This window comes from Stegodyphus dumicola, chromosome 2, assembly GCF_044657685.1.
Source record: "Stegodyphus dumicola isolate Sdum_Otavi_A_Nest chromosome 2, ASM4465768v1".
NCBI lineage: Eukaryota > Metazoa > Arthropoda > Arachnida > Araneae > Eresidae > Stegodyphus > Stegodyphus dumicola.
In genome coordinates this window covers 270,438,552-270,463,445 of record NC_140769.1, presented here as the reverse complement: position 1 = coordinate 270,463,445, position 24,894 = coordinate 270,438,552, and the positions used below count along the sequence as shown (strand labels likewise).

At 30.0% G+C, this 24,894-nt stretch overlaps 1 protein-coding gene across 6 annotated transcripts in view; it reads left to right on the top strand.

Moving 5' to 3' along the window:
- Nucleotides 1-24,894, top strand: part of shot (dystonin-like protein short stop) — a 696,871-nt gene that overhangs the window by 548,098 nt on the left and 123,879 nt on the right. For all 6 annotated transcript variants that reach the window (XM_085812140.1, XM_085812144.1, XM_085812142.1 and 3 more), the window contains 16 exons: nt 722-815; nt 916-1,079; nt 3,838-4,039; nt 4,149-4,277; nt 5,399-5,476; nt 7,841-8,002; nt 9,173-9,277; nt 12,159-12,254; nt 12,827-13,096; nt 14,076-14,138; nt 16,647-16,738; nt 16,868-16,982; nt 17,256-17,433; nt 17,569-17,726; nt 20,235-20,395; nt 22,251-22,389. In XM_085812140.1, coding sequence (XP_085668266.1) covers nt 722-815; nt 916-1,079; nt 3,838-4,039; nt 4,149-4,277; nt 5,399-5,476; nt 7,841-8,002; nt 9,173-9,277; nt 12,159-12,254; nt 12,827-13,096; nt 14,076-14,138; nt 16,647-16,738; nt 16,868-16,982; nt 17,256-17,433; nt 17,569-17,726; nt 20,235-20,395; nt 22,251-22,389 — 2,206 coding nt within the window. The remainder of the gene's footprint in view (nt 1-721; nt 816-915; nt 1,080-3,837; nt 4,040-4,148; nt 4,278-5,398; nt 5,477-7,840; nt 8,003-9,172; nt 9,278-12,158; nt 12,255-12,826; nt 13,097-14,075; nt 14,139-16,646; nt 16,739-16,867; nt 16,983-17,255; nt 17,434-17,568; nt 17,727-20,234; nt 20,396-22,250; nt 22,390-24,894) is intronic.

Here is a 24,894-nt window from a genome sequence, read left to right as displayed (position 1 = left end):
TTTATTAGAAATTTAATTAGAGTTCATGTATGTTTATATATATAGTAACAAGTAATCAAATGTAAGAAAAGATTATTAAGAATCCTGCGCCTAAGCTGCAATAATTTATTTAAATATAATTATAATTAAAGGGGAATACTCCTATTAAAATTCTTATATTTCAAATTAAATTAAGAAAAAGATTTAATTTATTAAGTAAAAGAATTACAATTTCAAGTCTAAATAAATTCTATTAGTTTACAAATCCGTAATTTTTTAGTAATATTAAGTTTTTTTTTTTTTTTTTTTTTTTTTTTAGTTTAAAAAAGTTTTGGAAAAAGTTTTAAGAGTATTATATAGTAAAAGTTAAATCAGTATGGAAAAATTGTTTTACTAGCAATGGCCAATAGGAATGGATATGAATATAATTGTGAGAAAAATTGTTAATGATAATTAAAGCCATATAAAGAAAATTACTTGAAAACAATTGAAAAAATAATGATATAATACCAACTCATCGCACACTCCTTCCAACTGTTCAGTCATCATGTTTCATTCATGCTATGCATGTGTAAATAGAAAATATAATTCTAGTGTCATATTGGTATGAGAAGAAAGGATTATGAATTTTTGGCCTGATGTATGAATAACTTATGTTCCCTTAGCTGTGATTTTGCAACAATTTATATATAAATCCATATTGCTTTTGTGATTTGAGAATATTTGTCATAAAATATTTCAGGTTAGAAAAACTTCAAAGGCTTGCAGAGAAAGTACACCGAGAAACGAAACAGTGTGATGGCAAAATGGATGATATTGAGAGACACATAGCTGAAGTAAATGATTTTTTTTGGTGTATTTTTATAATCTAAAAATTGCTTTTATAGAAAAAAATTACTCAGATTTTAAATAAAATCGCAAATTTTTATTTTGAAGGAAGAAAAACGAGTTCAACGGCTTCACCCATCTGATGCCAAGCATAACTGTGATCAAATTGAAAATGAGCTAAAGCATGTTGAAGAAAGTCTTAAGTCAATGTCAAGAGATGTACAGACACTCAGGGATGGTCGTTATCACCAAGCTCTGGAACTCCAGAAAAGGTAAGTTTTTATATTCAACATAAACAAAGCAGTTATAGACTTAAAAAACTTGAAATGTTTAGAGCAACAGTAAATGCTCGACTATTCAGAAATCTCGGGGAAACGCTGAATCCCAAATAAATGAAAATTGCAGATAATTTTGCATTTAAAAAATGTGGAAAACACTGTAGGAAAACCAAATAAATGGGGGAAAAATTCTAATCTAAAATCATAAAATAGTCATCTTATTCATTATCAACTTGAATATGAAATGCTTATACAGTCAAAAGTCGTTAATTCGGACACCCATAATCCGGACCTCAAAGCTAAAAACTTTCTGCGCATGCGCCGCGTTGACACATGCGCATAGGCATTTACGCGTGCACGTAAGACCTCTTACAAACAAAAAGTGGACTGCGCATTTGTGTGTGCGCATTTTATGTATAACGAACAGTATAAGCTAAAATTATCTAATTATCTATTTCAGTTAATGTTGATGATTGCGTTGTTCTTTAATTTTCGAATTGGATCCGGCTTATTATTTTTTGCAGACTGTATGAGCAATACTATAAAAGTAAACTTGAACTTTCGATTATGTCAAATAGAATTTCCGAATCTGGAGCTCCCGAAGGATCGTACAAAACGAAAGTATGTTTCGATGTCCATCAAACAAAAAGTGGAATTGCTGCAAAAAATGGATAAAGACATGAAGAATGTGACAGAGAGGTTAGTGAAGACGAAAAAATTTCGATTGACAAGTTAGTCGGTATTCTCGGCACGGCAATTAACGGGACTTGAACGGCGGAACTTTGTAACTGAACAAGAAATTATGTCTGTTTATAGAATTAAAGAGAAAGTATTATCACATAAAACGAAGCAACTTAAACAACTTACATTAAAAGAAATGTTTAATAAAGTAAACAAATAAATATTAAGCTTTTTTTTTTTTTTTTTTTTGTAAATTTTGATACCCTTTAGATCATAATTGTTCTTCATTTCATAAATTACGGTTTCATATTTTTAATTTTGTAATTTCTGCATGTCATCTTACCAGATTTAAACTGATGATCTATAATCCGGAAAAATCGATAATCCGGAATCGCCGAAGTCCCGACGAGTCCGGATTAACGACTTTTGACTGTATCATAATAGTATAATCTAATAATATCATAAACATTATAAATATGTAGGTGAAGGCGTATGAATACAGGAGAGAGGAAAACCTGTGAATATAATTTCTTTTGCGTTTTACTTGAATTTTGAATTCTTTTGAATAATCTGATATTTTATCTGAACTATTTAAATGAAAGAAAGGAATTCTACTTTGAAAAGTGAACAGTTTTATAAATTTTGAATCTAGTAATAATGGAACTGTATAAAATTTTGATTTTTCTGTAGTTAACTTTAAAAAATCGCTTTTTAAATTTATTTCTCTTTAAATTTATTTAAAATATTCTCTCCCAGCAATTTCTTCAAACAAATCCAATACTGGCTGGAGTATTTTGTATTTTTAATAATGTCAAAATTTATTATTTCCCAGTGAAAATTATTCATATTTATAAAATATGATTTCTGTTTATTGAGATGCCGTATATCTGTATAAGTGAAACCGAGTGCTGAAAATCAAGACTGAAATTTCTTCTATATATGAGTTCGTGGCATTTAATTAATGATGCAGAATAGAGATAACTAGTATCTTGCGTTTTGGGGGGAGGAGATGTGAATGAAAGTTTTTAAGAACAGTGATCATTACGTCTTTATTAGTTATTTTAGATCTAAAATAGTCAATAGGCAATAAAAGCAAGTGCAATAAAAGGCCGATAATTTCGCTTTTAATTGTTCGAACCCCCGATAATCCGGTATGCGCATATCCACTATGCGAGCTTGCTGACGAGGTTATTTATTTGGGAATGGCTGATTGTTATGTACGAGGGGTGTTTTTTAAGTAAGGGCCGTTTGAAAATAAAAACTAAACAAAACAAAATTTTCCACAACCAAATTTATTTTCAGATTCTACATACGTTTCCCCTATTTTTGAACATAGTTGCCAAGTTTGTTGAACCCTTTCCCTTCCAAATGAACTGGAAGTTGATTTGTCAACATTATTGTTATCTTCAGGGCAGATGTTTTTATTTTATTCGGCTTATAATTCCTTACTAAATGTAGTATTTAATTTCGATGTACTCCGTCTTTGATATGATTTAAATCAAATTCCTCGTCATTATAAATATCATGAATACAAATCAAATAGTTTTCTGGTTGCAATTTTCTAATTTCGGCTATGCGTAAGGTATGCTTTATGCATCCGCACGTTGAAAGAAGTGTTTAATAAAGTAAACAAATAAATATTAGGCTTCTTTTTTGGTAAATTTTTATACCCTTTAGATCATAATTGCTCATTATTTTATAAATTACGGTTTCATGTTTTTAATTTTATAACTTCTGCATGCCATCTTACCAGATTTAAACTGATGATCTATAATCCGGAAAAATCGATAAACCGGAATCGCCGAAGTCTCGACGAGTCCGGATTAAAGACTTTTGACTGTATAACATAGGAAATGCATTGCAAAAGAATGAAATGAATTTCTCTTTATGCTGTAATAAAGCTAGATATCATCTAGTACCCCACCATTGCTCTTACTTTAAAAAATTTTCTTTTGGTGTATGTATTCATATAATTTACTAACATAATGTTTTTTAAGAAGAAAACTATTACCTGCAATAGAAAAAAAAATATCTGAACATAAATTATTTATTTATATTTCCTGTTTTATAGAGTCCAGCAACTTCACGAAAGGTTTTTAAATATACGGCTGAACTTTCAGACGCGATTGCTGAATGTCCTTGCCACAAGATCATTGAAGACTGAAGAAAAGAAAGTGTCAAAACCTCGCCCTCTGTCATTAGAAAAATTAATTGAAACAAATAAAGCTTTTAAATTTCTTCAAGAATGCATAGATTGGGTGCATAAAAAATTGGTAAGATGATTTTTTTTTTTGTTAAATTGAGAAATTCGATAAATGTGTCATTTATCAATTTCTAGTTAGATTGATATTAATAAAACATTTTAATTCTGCTTTATTTTAGAAATACCTAGAAGAAGCCGACTATGGTACTGATTTACCCAGTGTTCAGTCTTTGTTAGAACAGCATCATACAGAGCATCGGCTCATTGACCAGTTTCAGAAGAATGTGGATCAATGTTCGTCACAAAGAGTAAGCTAAATGTTGAAATATTAAATATACAAAGAAAAAGCTATATATTGGTTGAAAGGAGTTGTATTAAATCTTAGTTGAATAAACCATTTTGTGCTATAATAATTTTTTTAACTCTTAAAGTCCGTGGCATTTCATTTTTAAATCCTTGTAATCACTGTATTCCGTTTAGGTAGATTTTCAAGAGTGATCTTATCTGCTTTATAAAAATAAGCATTTTTTAAACAGTCTTAGAAATAAAAAAGTTGATAATATATTAAAAAAGTCGACACTTTGCTTATGGATTCAAATTTTATGGGGATTTTTCGAAAAAGGATGCTAATGAAATTAAAAATATTAAAAAGAATTTTTTTTATACCCAGATTACATTTAAAATAAATTTTATTCTGCATTTTCATTTAATTTTATGAGTTATTTGTTTATTAAATAAATTTGTTAATAATGTTTTACAACCTACGTGAAAAAGTCTTTCCCTCATTTTTAGCACAAAATTCTCAACTTTAGGGTAGCTGAGAATGTTTTGTAAAATTTAATTTTTTGAAAGTAGTGTGTTTTTGGTAAAAAAAATATGTTTTATTATTAACCTATTAAGTTAATAATATGATTCTCACTAAATAGTAGGAGGATGAAGTTTATAGTCTAAGTTTACGAAAAATTAGCTTTATAAAATATGAATAGTTAAGGAAACAGTGTAATAAATAAGAAAGAAGAAAGTTAAGAAGTCTGTAGCGGAACAGAAGTACAAAATTCAGGAAATGATTTTCAACCCATTATTTAAGTTTCTTTTGAATATTTTATAAATTGATTTTTAAAATCTTTTTTAATAATAAAAAAGTACAATGGGTAGGAATTTGAAATAGTTCCTCGCATATGTTGTATTGTAAATCTGGAGCGTCCACTAAATGCAGTTATTTTAAATAGTGGATTAATAAACATAAATTTTCATTATTTTTGTGTATGAGTATGAAGTGTTATTTATATTTGGATGCATCAGTGTTTATACTCTAAAGCTGGAGCAATGAAAAATTAATCAAAAGCACAATTAAATTTAATGACTTTTTTTTTACTGAAAATGTTATTTTACCACGTTTTTATGCTATATAAATTAAAATGCTTTTCAGACTCAGTTTAAAGGTGAAGAATTGGAGCTTTACTGCAAATTATTATCAAGACTAGAAAAAGGTTATTCTGAAGTCCTGGTAAGTTTTATTTTTAAATTTGTTATCCTTATGAAAAATTTAATTAATTAGAGAAATGCATGATTGGATTAAATGTCTATATACATAAGATAAAATAACATGCCAAACAAGTATTAATTTAGAAGTCAAACAACAAAAATCATCAGCATTATATTTTAAATTTTACTGTTTGAAGTTAGACAGTAAAATTTAAAAATATAATGCTGATGATTTTTTTTTGACTTCTTAATTAATAGTCTCTATACATGTTTATGGTTATTTAATCATCAGTCATGAAAGTAACATGTTTTGTAAATATTAGGATCAAAATATATGGATGTATAATTTTGCTTTCTGCTTGAGGTTCTTAAAGCATTTGTATAGTAATTTGTACAGTAATAGATGTAATTTTTTGAAATTATAATCCATTAGCGTTTTATCTTCCAATATATATTTCAATACTAAATGGCATATGAAACTTGATGAATATCAAAGTTTTATTATTATTTTTTTTCTTTTTAGCATAAAAGTTTGAGGCAATGCTATAAAATTTACAGACACACAGAATTCAGTACCCTTCAAAAAACTGCATTATTATTTTATTGGATTATTCGGGAAGTAATTTAATTTTTTCCTAACATAGTGCTTAAGTGTATTTTTACACAGAAATTTCACACTTAAGCCGCATAATCATTATATATTTTGACAGCTAATATAGCAAGGCTTGCTTCTGAAAATGTTCAATTGATTGTACACAGTAGTTTTTTTTGGGGGGGGGTGTTGGTGCCCTTTCAAATATAGAAAGTAAAAAGCAGCATTTTCATATTTTACTTTTTTACTATCAAAAAGTTTATAATGTTGTTCAAACAAAGAAAAAAAAAATATCCGATGTATATGGAGAAGATGCATTGACAGAAGACCAGTTCCAAAACTGGTTTGCAAAATTTCAATGTGGCAGTTTTGATCTTGAAGATGCACCATGTTCTGGAAGGCCAGTTAAAACTTATGAAGACACAATAAAGGCATTAACTGATGCAAACTGGTGAATAACAACTAGTGAGATCTCTGAGAGATTAAATTTATCGAATGTGACCATTCATTATAATTTGAAATGCCTAGGTTTAATTTCAAAGCTCGACAAATGGGTTCATCATTTTCTTACGAAAAGAAATTTGAGCCGTTGCATTGCCGTTTGTGCGAAGTCATGGGAGAAATGAGTTGTATACAACAATGTTAAATGCGAGAGATCGTAGAGTAAAAAACCATCTCTAAGCACTTCGAAAGCCGATATTCATCAAAAAAGATGACACTACCCATTTGGTGAATAATAAAAGGAAAAGTATAAATTTTTAATACTAGCAAAAATGCCAAATTTATATTTTGACTGAAATGGGATGCTTAAGGTACACATATGTTGTTTATCTAGGACTGGTTAAGTTAATTGTTATTATTAATTTGTGTTTTGTTAATCTTTTTCTGATGAGGTGTTTCAGGTAGCTGATAAAAGTATTAGGGAATCAGTTTGGACTTTTATTGTGTTCACTCAAAGAGCAATTCACTCCTGAGTAAAATTGTTTTTCCATTGGTATACCTATGACTAGTAAACTTGCATATTTTTTTGTAGTTGTTGTTATTACTAATTCCAGATTCTCCAGCAAAGCTAGACAATCTCCATAAATCTGAAAATATCTAAAAAGTTTGAAAACAAAACGATCTTTGTTAAAATCCAAGCAAGCTAAAATATTCCTTGGGGTGACCACGTCAGCCTTACACTAATGGAACTCGGGGAAGATCTTCTGTTCCTAATGAAATGTGAGGGCTGTAATATATAATATTCATGAAGCGCCTTCAAGTCCCGATTGTTACCTCAAAGTGGTGGAAGGGTGTCCCTGGACAGAACGGTTGAAGTACATTGGGAATTTCTCTCTTGGTAGGGCCACACTAGACATGAATGCAATTCCATTATGTCCAGCTAAAACAGGCACCTGGAACTCAGTCAGTCTTTTCCCTCTGGTGCTCCAGGCCTTTTGGTCAATTGAAGCTGCTCCTTTCCCTTTACCATGAATACTTTTTCTTAGTAGATATCATATAACAAACATTTTTATGAAGTCTACTGTAAGTTTACTATGTAAGTAAATAAATTCTGATTGCAGTAACAGATAACTTGGGTAATATATGTATGTATGATAGTTCACAACATTTAATGCAAGTCAAACTGCATTATATTTTTTCTAAAATACATTTTGAGTTTGAATATGTTTATTACTGAAGTTTCTAGTGGAAAATATATAACTATTGTATGTAAGTTGTCTCTATTGAAATTTCATTAATTTATTGAAATTTTAAGAAATTTGCACAAACACATCAAATGTTATCTATTTACAGGTTATGTCTAACAAAAGAATGAGTGACCTTGATACTCTTCTGGATTTCATCCAGTCTGCAACAAATGAACTCATATGGATGAATGAAAAAGAAGAAATAGAAGTATCTAGAGACTGGAGTGCTAAATCTTTAAATATTTCTGAAATAGAAGAATATCAGAAAGTAAGTTCAGTGCAGTGAATATTATGAAAATATAAATTTAAAATTTGTATTCTAACCATATATATTATGCTTCATTATGGAAAGGTTAATAATTATGGCATTTTTAATTTGTGAAGATGAACTGATAATATTAGTCAGTGATTATCATTTATCATTAATTAACAAGAAATGATCTAAATGAAAAAAATACTAATAAAAAATTTTAAATTTATTATTTATATTTTTTTATTTAGACATTTTGACTATAAATAAATCTGCTTTTAATAATTTAATATATCCAAGACATTTACAATCTTTAAATTAACAGTCAACATATAAATGCAGATTTAATTTGTGCATATAGTTTAAAATATGCATTAGTAATAAACAAATCTATTTATCCTCCATAGTAGCTGTCCTTAAAATTATATATATATATATATAATGCAATTTATTTTAAAATTATATGAAAATGTCACACTTACTTTCAGAATATAATTTTTTAAAATTTTTATAATATGTACTTCTAGTTTCAAGTATCTCTTGCTTATCAGGATCATTTGGTCAGATAATATGTTAACATATCATAAAAATATTATATGAAAATGTCACACTTACTTTCAGAATATAATTTTTTAAAATTTTTATAATATGTACTTCTAGTTTCAAGTATCTCTTGCTTATCAGGATCATTTGGTCAGATAATATGTTAACATATCATAAAAATACTATTAAAATTGGCAGTTTTGTACTAATTTTTATATTAATAATTGTTGAATAATGTACAAAAGTCATAATTTTATTAATATTTTATTAATATGAAGCCAGATAAGAGTTAAGCTCTCATAATTCCAGAGGTTTTTGTTATGGAAGTTGCTATAGACAACATGAAATTCAGTTCTGCTAGTTCTGTTATATAATTATACTTACATAAATACTGATCAATTTCAGAACTAGTTGCCTCAAACAGCAGTGACAATGGGAGATTTTAATATAATTTTACATATTTTGTACGAAAATTTCAATAGCTGTATTTTAAAGGGACTGTTTTTCAATGCAATGAAATTCCAGAATGTACAATCTTTTTATGGAAAAGCTTATGAAACTTTATTTTAATAACCTAACATTTTGTGTTAGTTATGCATAAAAAATTTATGCAGTTATTTAAATCCTTTTTTTTTAAACTTTTAGGCCTTAACAATAGAGCTAGAAAAACGTGAAGTACATTTTAATGCTGTTCAAGATAGGGGAGAAAGTCTTGTTCTGCAAAAGCATCCTGCATCCAAATGTATTGAGGTAAGCTTATAAGGACTGAAAGTGTATGTATATAAGACTGAGAATTTTTATTACTAAGTAATTTTAATTTCATTCTTTGAACCAGATATTAATATTTAATGTAATAACTTTTTTTTTCAATTCTGGTAGAAGCTTTAAAGTGATATTAATACAGTTCATAACATTACATAAGAAATATAAGTTTGTAATTGAAAATTTCATTGAGAGATGAAAAGTTTTGTTAGATGGAAGATAACTGTTGTGTAGATATGCTCAGTTATTCTTCCAGTATGCAGAATGAAAAATTAGCTGTTTTCCATCCTCTCCCTGTGGGAGGGAAGGGAACAGTTTTTAATTTAAAAATTATGTCTTGTGTATCATTTGCCCACCAGCGGCTGAGTGGTAAAGTCACTAAATACTGGTAGTTTGACCTGGATTCAATGGGCTGACTGCTTGGATGTTCTTATGGTTTTCTCCATGTGTAATGCAGATAGATACAAGCCAGTTTCTCTTAGAAAGACCTCTATGAAGATATCCCTCCCCTATGACCACGCATGCTTTGCCATAACCAAATAAACCAAAATTTTAAAAAATGAAGTTTCTTAAGAATACACATATATGATACCCCCTCCCAGATGTACTTAACTAAGCAGCTCATTTCATTTGATGGCTCCTACTGAAGCAAGAAATGCATATATAAAGTTGAATTTTCTTCAGCATAATACATGATAACCCTTGTCGTTTTATTTGCAATTATAACCCTTGTCGTTTTATTTGCAATTCCTTAGTGCTTAGATGATTTTTTTGACAAATACTAAAGGTAACAGCATTTTTATACATGCTATTTACAGCTGTTATGCAAACAAAATAAACTGTATTTTATAAACTTGCACATACAGGATGATTTTTGTATCAAGTTGTAGCTGTAATTGCAGCTGATAACAAATTTTGCTCAGTGTTCAATACGCTAAATTCAACATTACTGTAAACCAGCGATTCTCAGCTGGTGGTAAGCAAAGAAACAAATTATTTTTAATTCAAAAATTCAAAAATCTCATAAAGAAAAAGAAAAATTGATAGAAATTTCTTGTGATCGAACTCTAACTGAAGATTTCAAAAATAACACACTTGTTAGCTTTCGACTGAAAAAAGAATTTAAAGGTATTTCAAATAAAGCTATTAAATTTTATTGCCTTTTTAATTATGCTATTAAATTTTTATTGCCAGAACCTATATGTATGAATAAGCATTTTCTTCCATGTTTTATTTGAAAAAAAAGTACTGAGCAAAATTAAAACTGGATCCTAATTTATGGTTAAGTGAAATAAGACCAGACAGAAAGAAATTGATATCTCTTAAACAGGTCCAAATTTCATATTAAATTGTAGAATTAAACTATTATAACTTAAATTTTGATAATTAAAATAGTAACCAATTTTTCATTTATTATATATTTATGTGTGCACATTTAATAGAGACAATAGGTTTCGCGAATCGCAAAATATATTTTGTTTTAATATTTCTATTGAGAAATTAAAAAATAATCATTGTAAAATGTAGTGGTGGTACTAAAGGGTACAATTCCATTATAAGGGCCATAAAAAATCGCCAAACTACTGTTGATGCCAATGCTACCAAAAATAATTACGGTAACCCTAAGGCAAGAAAGGAAACATAATAGTAAATAACTATCTAAGATTATTGTTTTAGTTTAGATTTTCATTTAGATTTAGAATATTTCAGTTTTTTTGTGCAAGCATGTATACATAAATTCGGACAAATAATAATCGAAATGCTGTGGAGCACCGTCCCACAGCCGCTCTACTGTTTGTGTATGGCACTCACTTTCGGGGTCCACAAAATTGTAGTTGTGATTGACAGTAAAATGTTAAAAAATCGGTATTTTGCATTCATCCAACTTGTATGATTTCCAGCAGTCAATATGAATAATGCTTCCTTTTGCGATATTTTCTTTTATGATGTTCAATAAAGTTTTCGCCGATTATTCTGGAACAGTGATTAAAAAGAATCCTCTGCATAATCTGCCGAAAATACATTGTGGGAGAAGAACCCAGCCAACGTTATTCCTTTTTTTACTGAAAAGGCTTTCGTCTACTTCAATAATTTTGCCCCATCTGCCGATTTTCAAGTTAGACTGAGTAAAAGTTGCGGCACACACTTCACGCATTAAACTATTCCAGTCTACAGTTGTGTTGTGGTTCATCATCAGCTGGAGTTCACAAAGTTCAATAGATATCATCTCCTGACACTAAAAATAGATGATCAAACGAAACATTATTTAATTTACATTTACACATGTGGATTGTAAGGAAGGAGATTTTCGATCATTTGAACCAATTTTGACTTGAACCTTTCTCACAGGTTTCTATCCTGCACTGCCATTTTGCTACTGAGTTACGCTAAAGCATAATATCATCTCGTGGTTGTTTGAACATAATTTTCTATCAGGAATGATGCCTGCTCTTTGAAAAAATTCTATCGCACACTCTCCGTCAATGGGTAATTCCCAAAATGTTAAACCCATAGCAGTATTCGAAAAGAATTAAAAGTTAAACTAGTATTTCCATGGCGACTTATAAATATAGAACTATCCAAATTTATGCACTTCGGCACGTTCGATAAATTTGGCACGCTGTTAAATGAGCGAGTTTGCTAGATTTGGCACTTTTGCACATATATTTTCGCTGCAATTTTTTACGGTCTCTCAAATAAAAAAAGCATATCATTTGCATTTTTAAGAATAAGAAAAATTTTAGAAAATTTTAGTTTTTATTTATTTATGTGCTTTATTCTGACTGTCATTATTTTATGTTGAATAATTTATTTATTTGTGTCCCTGGAATACCACAATGGGTTTTTCAATCTACACTTTATTTTACAGGCTTATTTAGCTGCAATGCAGACACAATGGTCTTGGCTCTTGCAACTAATGTCTTGCCTTGAAGTTCATTTGAAATATGCTTATATTTATCATCAGGTAAGTATTTTCTTGCATAATTATACATTGCTGTATATCTTGGCATTTCTCAAACTGTAGAAGCACTTGAACAGTGCGTATTTTAAAGTATATTTAAAATATGTATTTATTTTAAAGTGCTCTAGTTTAATATGTTTCATATGATTTCAAATTTCCATTTTATTCTTTGCAACATTTGCCAGCTTTTGTGAGTATACTTTATATGCAAAGTAATGCTTGTTGAAACATTGCATTTCAGATTTAATTATCTCCTATTGTAAGAGGGCTAAGATGGATATTTGATAATAAATCAGAAGATAGAGTATTAATCGTGTTCATCAACGATTAGAAATAAATGTCTGCTTAACCCAGAGTTAATATAAATAATCTTTGATGCAAGGAAAAAAAAAATCATACGTGTATCTGTTAGGAAAATAGACATATAATTGATTTTTAACTCTGAGATAAAAATGTTATGGCATAATTTTTTTATTATCTCACAATTGTTTAAAGATTGTCCTATATTATATATATCGATGTGTATTGTTTACAATGTATTCCCATAAATATAGCTGCGTGTTGTTTATTTGTAGTTTTTTAATGAAGCTAAAGAGTGCCAACAATGGTTGAAACAAATTGAAAATCGTCTATCTACTACTTATAGTCGTCAGAATTTTTCCATTGATGAAGGTGAACGCTTAATGAAAGAAATGCAAGAACTAAGGGATGAGTTGAGCCACTATAGCAATGTTGTATCTTCATTAATTGAAAGAAGCAAAGATATAGCTCCACTGAAACAAAGACGTCAACCTCTTCCAAGACCTCTCAGAGTTACTGCTATATGTTCATATAAGCAACAGTCTGTAAGCTGCCTTTACTTTAATTTTTAACTTGGGGATTAGAACTTTGTTAACGTTTCTCCATTTTATGAATGCATTTAGATTTAATACTCTGTCCAAACCTGTAAGACCTGGTTGAAGTTCTTTAGATTTATTAATATTTGAAACTATGACCACCTTTGTGATTGATAGAAAATGCTTGATTCATGCTTAGTTTATTCAGCCACTGAAATAGATGAAACATTATTTAATTTACATTTACACATGTGGATATTTACATAAAATAGCTTTCAAAATTAGACATGTTTCTCGCAGTTGACAGTCAGTTTTCTATAGGAAATCATTTGTCATATATCAGCTATTCGTAATAATGAAATTTATTTATTTCTAACTGATAGCGAAGCAGTTTTGATTAGCTACCTATTTCCTAATTAAAATTATTTTGAGTATATATAACTTATTTTATTATTTGCTATTAAGATATAAATCCCCATTACATTTATTATGTAAAGAATATTATGTTTAATGTCAGATTTACTCTGCAAAAATAATTTGATTTGTATGCTTATATTTGTATCTGATTACTAATAAGAAACATTTAATTAAATAATTTAATTAAAAGCTAACAAACCAGTACATAACTGAGTATTCTAGTATGCGCACGATTAAATTTAACTACTGTGCAAAAAAATTTCCAATCTAAGCATAAGCACATGATAGTGTATTTTGAAAATATAGTTGAATGACTGTGAAATTATGTATGTAGTTGTGCATGATTGAAAGTATTGAAATTGCCTACCATATTTTAGCAGTTCAAAATTATTTTTCAGTATTTTATTTCTGCAAGTTTTAATGTTTTAGTTTCATAGCATGCAAGTTTTAAATTTTTCAGATGTCTGTAAATGAAGATGAACAGTGAGCAGTTCAAAATTATTTTTCAGTATTTTATTTCTGCAAGTTTTAATATTTTAGTTTCATAGCATGCAAGTTTTAAATTTTTCAGATGTCTGTAAATAAAGATGAACAGTGCTGGCTTCATGACAATTCAAATAAAACTAAATGGAAGGTAGGTTTAAATTATAATATATGTATATGTAATGCATTCCATTTCTAACTTAATGTGGGCAATTGCCTGTGTAATATAAATTTTTTGTTTACGTGGTTTTAAAATATTATCTCTGTCTCGAGGTTTTTTATCCTTTATTAGTTAGAACTGTTTTTAATTAAAAATATATTATTATTTATCTTAAAAATCTTTCCTGGCTTAAATTTATTTCCTCAATTTTTAGTAGTACTGATACTGCACTGTTTATTTAGTTCAACAAGTTATTCTCATGAACTAAATGAGTGATCCTGAATGATTTAGTAATTAGTAGATGCTGACTGTTACCCCCAAAACCAAGTGTTATGGATCTACTCCAGAAGAAGGCTTTATTGTTTGTGTATGCCTTCTTCTCTCTTCTTAGAGCTATTGGTCTATAGGTGCTATCTATATAGGTATATCTGTTGTGCATTCTAAGCAGTATGTTTAATAATTAGACTGTTGAATGACCTTCTGGTTCAGATATTCCTAACCAATTGCCTTTGAGCAAATGTTTAGCGATTCTGAGGAAAAATTTAATTCAATGATATGCAGAAGCTTGTACTGACAATAGCCTTACCTTAATAACCTAACTTTAAAAACTGAATTTACAGTTCTTCTTTAACAAACTCTTTGGTTCTTGTTATTGATGAATTATTATTGTATAATTTACCAAATTTTTATATTAAATAAAGAGGAAAATGAAAGGTAAAAAAAATTGAGAAATAAATTGTTGCTTCTCTTTTTTTTCCATATTTCATGGCTTTTTTTATGTGCAAGAATGAAAAATTATTACACTTTAATTTTGTTAAAATAATAATCTAGTTGTTATTGTACAAAGTAAGATTAAACAAAATGCCACAAAGTATTTTTGCAACAAAATGTTTTCTTTTTTGTGATCCATTTGTTTTATTTTTAATAAAAGCTCCAAACTTTTGTGTTTGCTTATGAACTTAATTCATGAATAATAAAATATTGTTTAAGTTCCATTTAAATTTTCTTATTGCTTTGGAAATCATGTACAGTCAAAAGTCGTTAATTCGGACACCCATAATCTGGAATGATCTATAATCCGGACCTCAAAGCTACAAACTTTCTGCGCATGCGTCGCTTTCACGCATGCACACAGGCGTTTACGAGAGTACGTAAGACCCTTACGGCTGCGAATATATTTGTGCGCGTGCTCGCTTAATGTGTAACGGAGTTATACGCTAAGCTAAAGTTATCTAATTCAGTTAATGGTGCAGATTGCGTTGTTCCTTAATCTTCGAATTGGATCCGGCTTATTATTTTTTGCAGACTGTTAGAGCAATTTCATAAAAGTAAGCTTGAACTTTCGATTATGTCAAATAGAATTTCCGATATATATTTACTACAAAGCGAAAGTATGTTTTGAAATCGGAAATCTGTTTATCAATTTCACGCTGCTCTGCGGCAGAGGGGGGGGGCAGAAACGTCATTATTAGATTATGATAGATTAGAAAGATTATGTCAAATAGAATTTCCGATATATATTTACTAATATGTAATTTGTATCTACAAAGCGAAAGTGTTTTGAAATCCGAAATCTGTTTATCAATTTCACGCAGCGGATTGGAAGTTAATCTGTCAGCACTATCCTTATCTTCAGGGCAGATGTTTTTATTTTATTTGGTTTATAATTCCGTACTAAGTGTAGTATTTCATCTCGATGTACTCCGTCTTTGATATGATTTGAATCAAGTTCCTCGCCATTATAATTCGCTTCCGATAGTGAAGAAAGTGACCCAGAGGTTATTGAAAACGAAAACATTTCGATTGACAAATTAGTCGGTATTCTCAACACAGCAATTATAGGACTTGAACAGCGGAACTTTGTAACTAAACAAGAAATTATGTCTGTTTAATAGAATTAAAGAGAAAGTATTATCACATGAAACGAAGCAACTTACATTGAAAGAAATGTTTAATAAAGTAAACAAATATATATTAAGCTTTTTCTTTTTGTAAATTTTGATACCCTTTAGATCATAATTGTTCTTTATTTCATAAATTACGGTTTCATATTTTTAATTTTGTAATTTCTTCATGCCATCTTACCAGATTTAAACTGATGATCTATAATCCGGAAAAATCAATAATCCGGAATCGCCGAAGTCCCGAGGAGTCCGGATTAACGACTTTTGACTGTATATGTAAAGCAGAGCAATAGGAAATAGTTCTTATGACCAGAAAGATATTGAAAAAAAGATATCATAAGAAGAAATAGTGCCAACAAGACAAGACATTTTTTTAAATATTACTTAAATGCAGAAATTAAAGAGAGAATTTATTATATTTATAAAATGTGTTCCTTTTTTTTAAAGTGTATTTTCCTAATTTTTTTTTTAAAGTTCTGCAGGTTAATTTTTGATTTACAAGTATCCTCTTCTTTTTGTCTTCCTTTTTAAAAAATTAGTTATGTTTCATTTTTAGTTATTAGTATTATATTATAATGCCATGTTATCTTTTTAGATAATAAATGCTCATGGAGTTGAAGGCATGGTTCCTGGCGTGTGCTTTGTTATACCACCTCCTAATCCTGAAGCTCTTGAGCTTGCTGAAAGGCAAGTTTATTCTATTTCATGGTGCATTTTAAATTATATCAATCATTTTCTTTATATATTATATAAGAATAGTATAATTTTCTTAATTTTTGAATTTCATTTAAATTCACTATTTTATATATATTGCAGTTTGAAAAGGCAATTTGAAACAATTGTGAATCTGTGGACATCTAAACAACGTAAACTGAGACAAAACATGATCTTTGCTACGATAAAAATCATTAAATCATGGGATATAACTAAGGTAATTTCTTTTGCACTTATCAAAATTTATCAAGCTTATCAAAATTTCTGCTTCCAAATCAGATTTTTATTTCAGGGAATATCAATTGATATTATGTTAACAAACACCAGTTAATAAATAATGAAAACTACTAAATGATAAAAAGTAACTTCATAATAATTTTTAATTTTGATTTTTCTTAGATTCTGTATGCAATAAAAACAGATCGCATAATTAAAAATTTTTACTTTTTATTATATTGCAAGTCACCAATTTATTCTTTTCAATTTTTAGTTCCGCAGCATTGAACCAATTCAGAGGGAAAGCATCATAAAAGCTTTAAATGAAGACACTCAGAAGCTTCTGAATGAAGGATCAAGTGATGACCCTGCATTGAAACGACTGCAAGAGGAAATTGCTTATTGTAATAAGCTGTTCGCTGATCTACAGCGCATGCTAGATCAGGATGAAGGTCAGTAACTTTAGACTGTTAATAAAATTTAGCAAAATTGTTATTTTAAATATACCTGAATACTAATATACCTGAAATATTCATATATTTGAAATTTTTTATTTTCACATTTTTAAATTTTCTTTCTGAAATTAGTGGATCGAATTAACAAAAGTCAAGCTCGTAAATTCAATGATTTAGTGGCATCCGTACAAAGCACTTTAACCGAAAAGGAAAGAACCTTGAAACAACGCACGCAAGCTCCTATACCTCGCAGCAAAGAAATAGTGGGCCAGCTTATGCAAGAACAAAAAGTAATTATCGCACTTTTTACTGCTGTAATGATTACTGTAATCCTAATCAGAATTATGTAAGATGTTGGTTTACTGTGATTTTTAAGGAAATAATAACTCAGTGTTATTTTGATGGTTACAATTTGTCATTCATAGATTGTTGTAAAATTTTTCTTTTCATACAGATAAATTGAACATTGTTTATCTGTAGTTTCCTCCATAAATTTTCATCTCTAATTCTACTTAAATTTGCAAGGTGTGTCTTTCTGTGATGCAATAATATAATTAAAGCGCAGATGTTTTCTTTCATTAACCCTTGAGTCTGTCAGTTTCTTTGATGGATAATTCCATGTTACCCATAAAACCTCATTGTGACTAAAATTACTGAGCATTGCAGTTCATTCAATGTTTGGTGCTTGTTGACTAAATAGGCCAGTTACATAAATTTTCAATGCTTTTTTACTTCCTTGTATGAAGTAAAAGAAGTACTATAATATCGAAAATTTTCAGGTATTATATTTCACCGAAAATATCCATTTTGACTGCCATCGAATGCAATTTAATGTTGTTTTTGCGTGTCATATATACATAAGGAAAAAATAACTCTTTTTCCTAAAAGAGGTTGCAAAAAAGATTTAAAATGGATTCAAAAGAGATTTTTTGGTGACTTCTGTATGTATATATGTATCTTGTATAACTCAAAAACAAGTAGCCTCAGAACATTGCAATATTGTACATAGAACTGCTATAACATGTAGTTGTGCACTTCCCTTTTTGGTTCCAATCGGTTGAACCAAAAAGTATATATATACCCACTCTGTTATTCGGCTCTGTGAGCTCAGTTTTTTACTCTTATATGTTGGTAAATTGTGATGTGTGCTTTAAAAATGATTGAATTATGTTGTTCTTATCTTTTGATTGTTTTTATGCCTTTAGTTAATCTGCATGCAATAGTTGTAGAATTATTAACAATATAAAAATTGTTTTAGTGTGGCTAAGCTTTAGTGGCCTAATTTTTTTACCATAACAGCCATATTTGTTTACATTTAAAATAGCAGAATAGTGAATTCAGTCAGTTTCTGCACCTTCAATGTTTTGTTGCTAAGTGGGACCAAAAGTAAACTTTCAGTTTTGTTCATAAAAAAATTTGCCTTCTTGCTCGCTGGCTGAATTCCTTGTTTTTGTGTAAAACACAAACTAACTTTAATTGTAAAAAAAAAAAAAAAAATGTTGTTTTAACTGTATTGGGTGTTTTATATTTTTCTATTTTTAATAAAGGTGTTTTGAGGTTTTATGTTATTTTTACTTTGCCGCAAACTGAGAACTGAATTAATTGAATAAGAAATATATCTATAATGAAATTTCAGGGAATAAGCTAAATGAAATGCAGGAAAAAATGCGTTCAATTTAATATTCCATACAATGAAGTCGTGGTGTACACATCAGATTTTTTTTACATGTAATAATAATAAATAATAAATACCAACAGTCAACTTCCCTTAAAAATCCTCCCAAAAAGCATTTTCTTGAAGCAAATAACTCTAAAATGCTTAGTGTTTAACTGATGTGAATTATTCTTGTTGCAGATGTGAGTACAACTTGCTTTTTTTGCACCTCAACATTAGAAACATCTTTCATAGTGCCTTTCCAAAAGTTTTTGGACTGTTATGTTTATTCCATTACATTACACTAGTGTGAATTATCATCCACTTGCCTTGAATATGTTGGTAGTGTACAAATATAAGGTTTTTAATTTATGTTGCGTGTAACCTCAATCATAGTCAATTCTCAAGAGCCTATTGCCAGTTGACAGAATATGAGATCTTTAATTATGCTCTAAAACTTACTCAGTCCTGTTACTGAACATTAACCTGAGTGATTTGAAATTAATAAAATGTACTCTGTAACAATTTAAATCTTTATTTTTTAAATTAATGCCTTTTTGACAAAACTTAAAACATATTTAATTTATCATGCATATAATCAATAATTTTTATGAACGTTTGTTGTAATGTTGTAATTAATAAAAATTAAAAAATTATTTTTAATGCCATATTTTATGTGCGCTTCATTTTTTCGTTTCTTTTCTCATTTTACTGGACCATTTGTCAAAATTTACCTTGCGTTTTTCATGTCTCGAAAGCATGATTTGGGATATATATTAGATTTATATATAGCATTGTTTTCTAACATAAGTATTTTGACACAAAATCATGCTTTTTCTGAAATAACATGCAAATTTTTTTTTATCTGAAAAACATACCCATTTTTGTGATTTTTAAGACATTCTGCTATTAATTAGTTCTAAAAATTTTATAGAATGATGGATTAAATGCATAGAGCTGAGGAATTAATGACAGAAGTAAAATTTAAAAAAAAGGTTGAAACAAAAAATATTAATCAAAGGAAAATACTGAGTAGATATCTGCTCCATGCACTTTCTTTATTTTGTAATTTAGTGCCATTTGTGTTTGTATCTCTTTGCAATGTATATTCTAAGATAGCTCATTTACATTGATTTCATTTTAGGATTTTGAATCAGATTTACAGACAATTGAACCTAGAATCTGTGAAGTGAGAGAAGCTTTTAGAGAACTTACTACAAAAACCCCCGCTTTGCAGTCTCGGTATGATGGAGTTATGGAGTCATGGAATAACTTGTGGTCTGTTTCCAATTTGTATGTTGAAAGGTAGGTATTTAACTTGAACCAAAGTTTGCTTCTGAATGCTTTATTTTATTGTAAATCATTCTGAATGCTCATAATTTGTAAAACTAAAAATATCTCTGGTTGGAGCTAAAATATATGTATGAATTTTGTTAGGAATCTGAAGAACTCTGGATTACATTAATTTGTTACTTATTTAAAAGAAAAATATCTTGAATTTCCTGCAGTTATTTATACAAAAATGCAAATCACTTTAACAGAGCTAAAATGTGCTGTCCATTATGATCAACAACAATTTCCATTTTCATATAAATATTTTATTATAATTATTATTTTTATTATAATAAGATTATAATGTCGCAGTGATATCTGGTATATTGCATGTAATGCTGTTCTTTAGATCTTATTATATATGACATATTTCTTAGAAAACCAACTTTTTTTTTGGAGGGGGGGGGCATAATGACATGTTACGTGATGTGAAGTAATTTCTCAAGGTAGCCAAGATTTTTTAAAACAAAAGTTGGTAATCCAGTTATTTGTTAAATGCTTCCCTAAAAATTTTGTTGGATCTGGGATTACATACTATATTACACTGAAGTGACAAAAGTCATGGGATAGCAATATGCAAATATACAGATGGCAGTAGTATCGTGTAGAAAATGGATAAATGCGAAGTGCTTTGGCGAGGCTTTCATTTGTGTTCAAGTTATTCATGTGAAGAGGCTTTGACGTGATTATGGCCGCACGACGAGAATTAACAGACTTTGAACGCGGAATGGTAGTTGGAGCTAGATGCATGGGTCATTCCATTTCGGATATCGTTAGGGAATTCAACATTCCTAGATCCACAGTTTCAAGAGTGTGCCGAGAGTATCTAATTTCAGGCATAACATCCCACCATTGACAGCGCAGTGGCCAACCACCTGCACTTAACGATCAAGACCAGCGACGTCTGCGTAGAGTTGTCAATGTTCACAGACAAGCAACACTGCGTCAAATAACCGCAGAAATCAATGTGGGACGTACGAGAGACGTGTCCGATAGGACAGTGCGGCGAAATTTGTCTTCCTTGGGCTGTGCCAGTAGAAGACCGCCTCGAGTGCCTTTACTGACAACACGACATTGCCTGCAGCGACTCTCGTGGGCTTGTGAGCACATCGGTTGGTTCCTAAACGAATGGAAAACCGTTGCTTGGTCAGATGAGTCACGATTTCAGTTGGTAAGAGCTGATGGTAGGGTTCGAGTGTGGCGCAGACCCCACGAAGCCATGGACCCAAGTTGTCAACAAAGCACTGTTCAAGCTGGTGGTGGTTCTATAATGGTCTGGGCTGTTTTTACATGTTACATTATTTATCCTTCGTGACCAGAATTTTATCCTTCACATTGAATTCCTTGATAAAATTAAGAAATATTAGATCAGAGTTTTTAATCCTAATAATTTTAAACATTTTCATTTTTTTGTTTTTTTTTGTTTTTTGTTTTGTTTTCCTTTTTCATTTCAAAGGCTTTTGGTTTTTATCATATTAATAATCTTTCTCAATATTTTCATATAAATAATTTTAATAGAATAATTAAAGTATGCATATTGCTTTTAAAACTAGGCAAATAAGTGGCTTTTGTTTTGTACAGATTTTGGATAAAACTTAACCAATTTCAAGGGCAATCTGGTAGGTCTCTCTTCTTCAGGAGCAAAAAAAATTTGCTACATCCTACTATTCTTCTCAGAAGCAATTTCAAGAGCTATCAAATACTGGTCCCCCTTTTTCAGGAGCAATTCCCCCCTCCCTTTGTGTCTGAACATTTTGAAAATTAATAGTTTTATTTAAAATCTTTGATGTGTAAAACTATTTAATATTATACATGCTAAATATTTCAGAATGAAAGCTGTAGAACTGACGCTAGGCCAGTATGAGGAAGCTACACAGGTTGTTTCTAATGTTGAATTACAGTTGGTGTCATATGATGAAATGCCATCTGATGTTGAAAGTTCAACAAGAGTGGAAGAAAGTTTAAAAGTAAGAAATTTCCCATTTTTACTGTATTGAAATTATATATTAATGTACTCAAAGAGGCAACCACTAACCTAGCTCTGCTGTCATGCGTAGATAAACTGGTAAGCTCTGCAGTGGTTATTAAAATTTTCTAGTCATTGAGCAAAATTTTATTTTATCAGTTATTTAAATTTATTATAATAGTGCTGACTAAGTATATGAATGATTAAAGAAAACTCAAGCATATTGATAAAATTACAGGGAAATATATCCAAAGTTCCCCAGAATATGATTTATGCTTATAAAGCAGGCATGCATCCATGAACATAGCTGCCAACATTCCCAGCTGTACTGAGAGACTCCCAGTTTTTCATTATGTAGTCTGGTTAGATTATCGAATCTCCCAGATTTTAATTTTTAGCCTTCACTAAGGAAAATGCTTCCCAGCAATAAATTTAATTTACCAAATTAATGGAACTTGAGTTGTGCAAATTGTTTTACATTGATGAAAAGTACTTCCATTATAATACATACTGCAGTGCGATGATAAATTTATCCATGCAATAGTGTATATATTAATTATTAATTTTATTTTCATCGCATTTAAAAGTACTTTGATAAATAAAAATTCCTTTATACTCATCATTGTCACACATGTAATTATAACTAACATAATACAAGTAAACTTAATATAGTATGTAACTGCAATTGTAGTATAGAGCAATGGCTACAATAAAGGATGTTTAGCTGAATTTGTTGAAATCCTTATTTCCACTTTGATAAGGGGAAACTGATGTGACATATAACTGATGTCGCGGCGTGCAATGAACTGGAAGTTGATCTGTTAGCACTATCGGTATCTTCAGGGCAGATGTTTTTATTTTATACGGCTTATAATTCCTTACTAAATGTTGTATTTCATCTTGATGTACTCCGTCTTTGATATGATTTAAATCAAATTCCTCGTCATTATAAATATCACGAATACAAATCAAATAGTTTTCTGGTTGCAATTTTCTAATTTCGGTTATGCGTAACGTATGCTTTACGCATGCGTGCATTGAAAGAAATGTTTAATAAAGTAAACAAATAAATATTAAGCTTCTTTTTTTGTAAATTTTGATACCCTTTAGATCATAATTGCTCATTATTTTATAAATTACAGTTTCATATTTTTAATTTTATAATTTCTACATGCCATCTTACCAGATTTAAACTTATGATCTATAATCTGGAAAAAATCGATAATCCGGAATCGCCGAAGTCCCGACGAGTCCGGATTAAAGACTTTTGACTGTATACACAAAGAAAAAACGAAAATATTTCGATGAATTTTATATATATATATATATATAATAGAAATGGTGAAACTGGTATTTTCACTTGCTCGTGTGTCGGATTTGCGCAATACTTATGGAGGGTCCCACAAAATTTTCATAAATATTAGGGAGTCCCCATACCAAAAAGTTTAAGAAACCCTGATCTAGAGGATCGGTATTACATTTGGGAAGGAATCATAATTTTTGTACTTTCAGCTTGTTTTCATATCTATTTTATTGTGTATGATCATATTCCTTTAAGAAAGTTTTTCCATCCTTAATTAATTTCGTTTTTCCTTTTATATGACATTTTTTATTGTAAATGAATATTTTGTGAATTAGTCGTACAATACAGTAATTATGTAACAATCTGAATACTTCCGCCTTTCATAAAATTCTTATAGAAATTAAAAAGTAATTGCTGTATTAGGAAACTAACCTTGTTATGAATATACAGGGGTTGGACAAAAATATGGAAACACCTTTAAAAAAACATGTTTCTTTGCTTAATATGGTGTAGGAAACCCGTTGGCATCCAAAACAGCTTGCAGTCTTCTCGGAATGAATAAATACAGTTCCTGTATGTTTGCCAAGGGAATATTATACCATTCTTCCTGCAAAACGGTGGCAAGTTCAGATAACGATGTTGGCGGTGGATAACGAGAACGCACTTTCCGTTCCAATGTAGACCACAAAAGTTCGATAATATTCAGGTCTGGTGACTGCGGTGGCCAGGGGAGATGGGAAAACTCATTCTCGTGCGCAGAAAACCAGTCCTGGACAATGTGAGCTATGTGAACAGGAGCTTTGTCGTCTTGGAAGACACCATCACCATCGGGGAACAAAGTTTGTACCATGGGATGAACTTGATCGGCCAAAATGTTCACATAAGTCTTGGCAGTCATGTGCCCTGACACAGTTATCATGGGGCTAGCAGAGAACCACGATATGGCTGCCCAAACCATAACAGAACCCCCACCATGTTTCACTCTTGGCAACAAGCAGTCTGTATTATAGGCTTGAGATGGCGTTCTTCAGACGTAAACTCGGCCAGAAGTGGGAAAAAATGTGAAAGAAGACTCGTCAGACCATATTACTCGCTTCCACTGCTCTATAGTCCAGGCTTTATGACTTAAACACCACCTTTTCCTGTTACGGGCATTAGCATTACTGATGAGTGGCTTCTCAATTGCAGCACGGCCAGAAATTC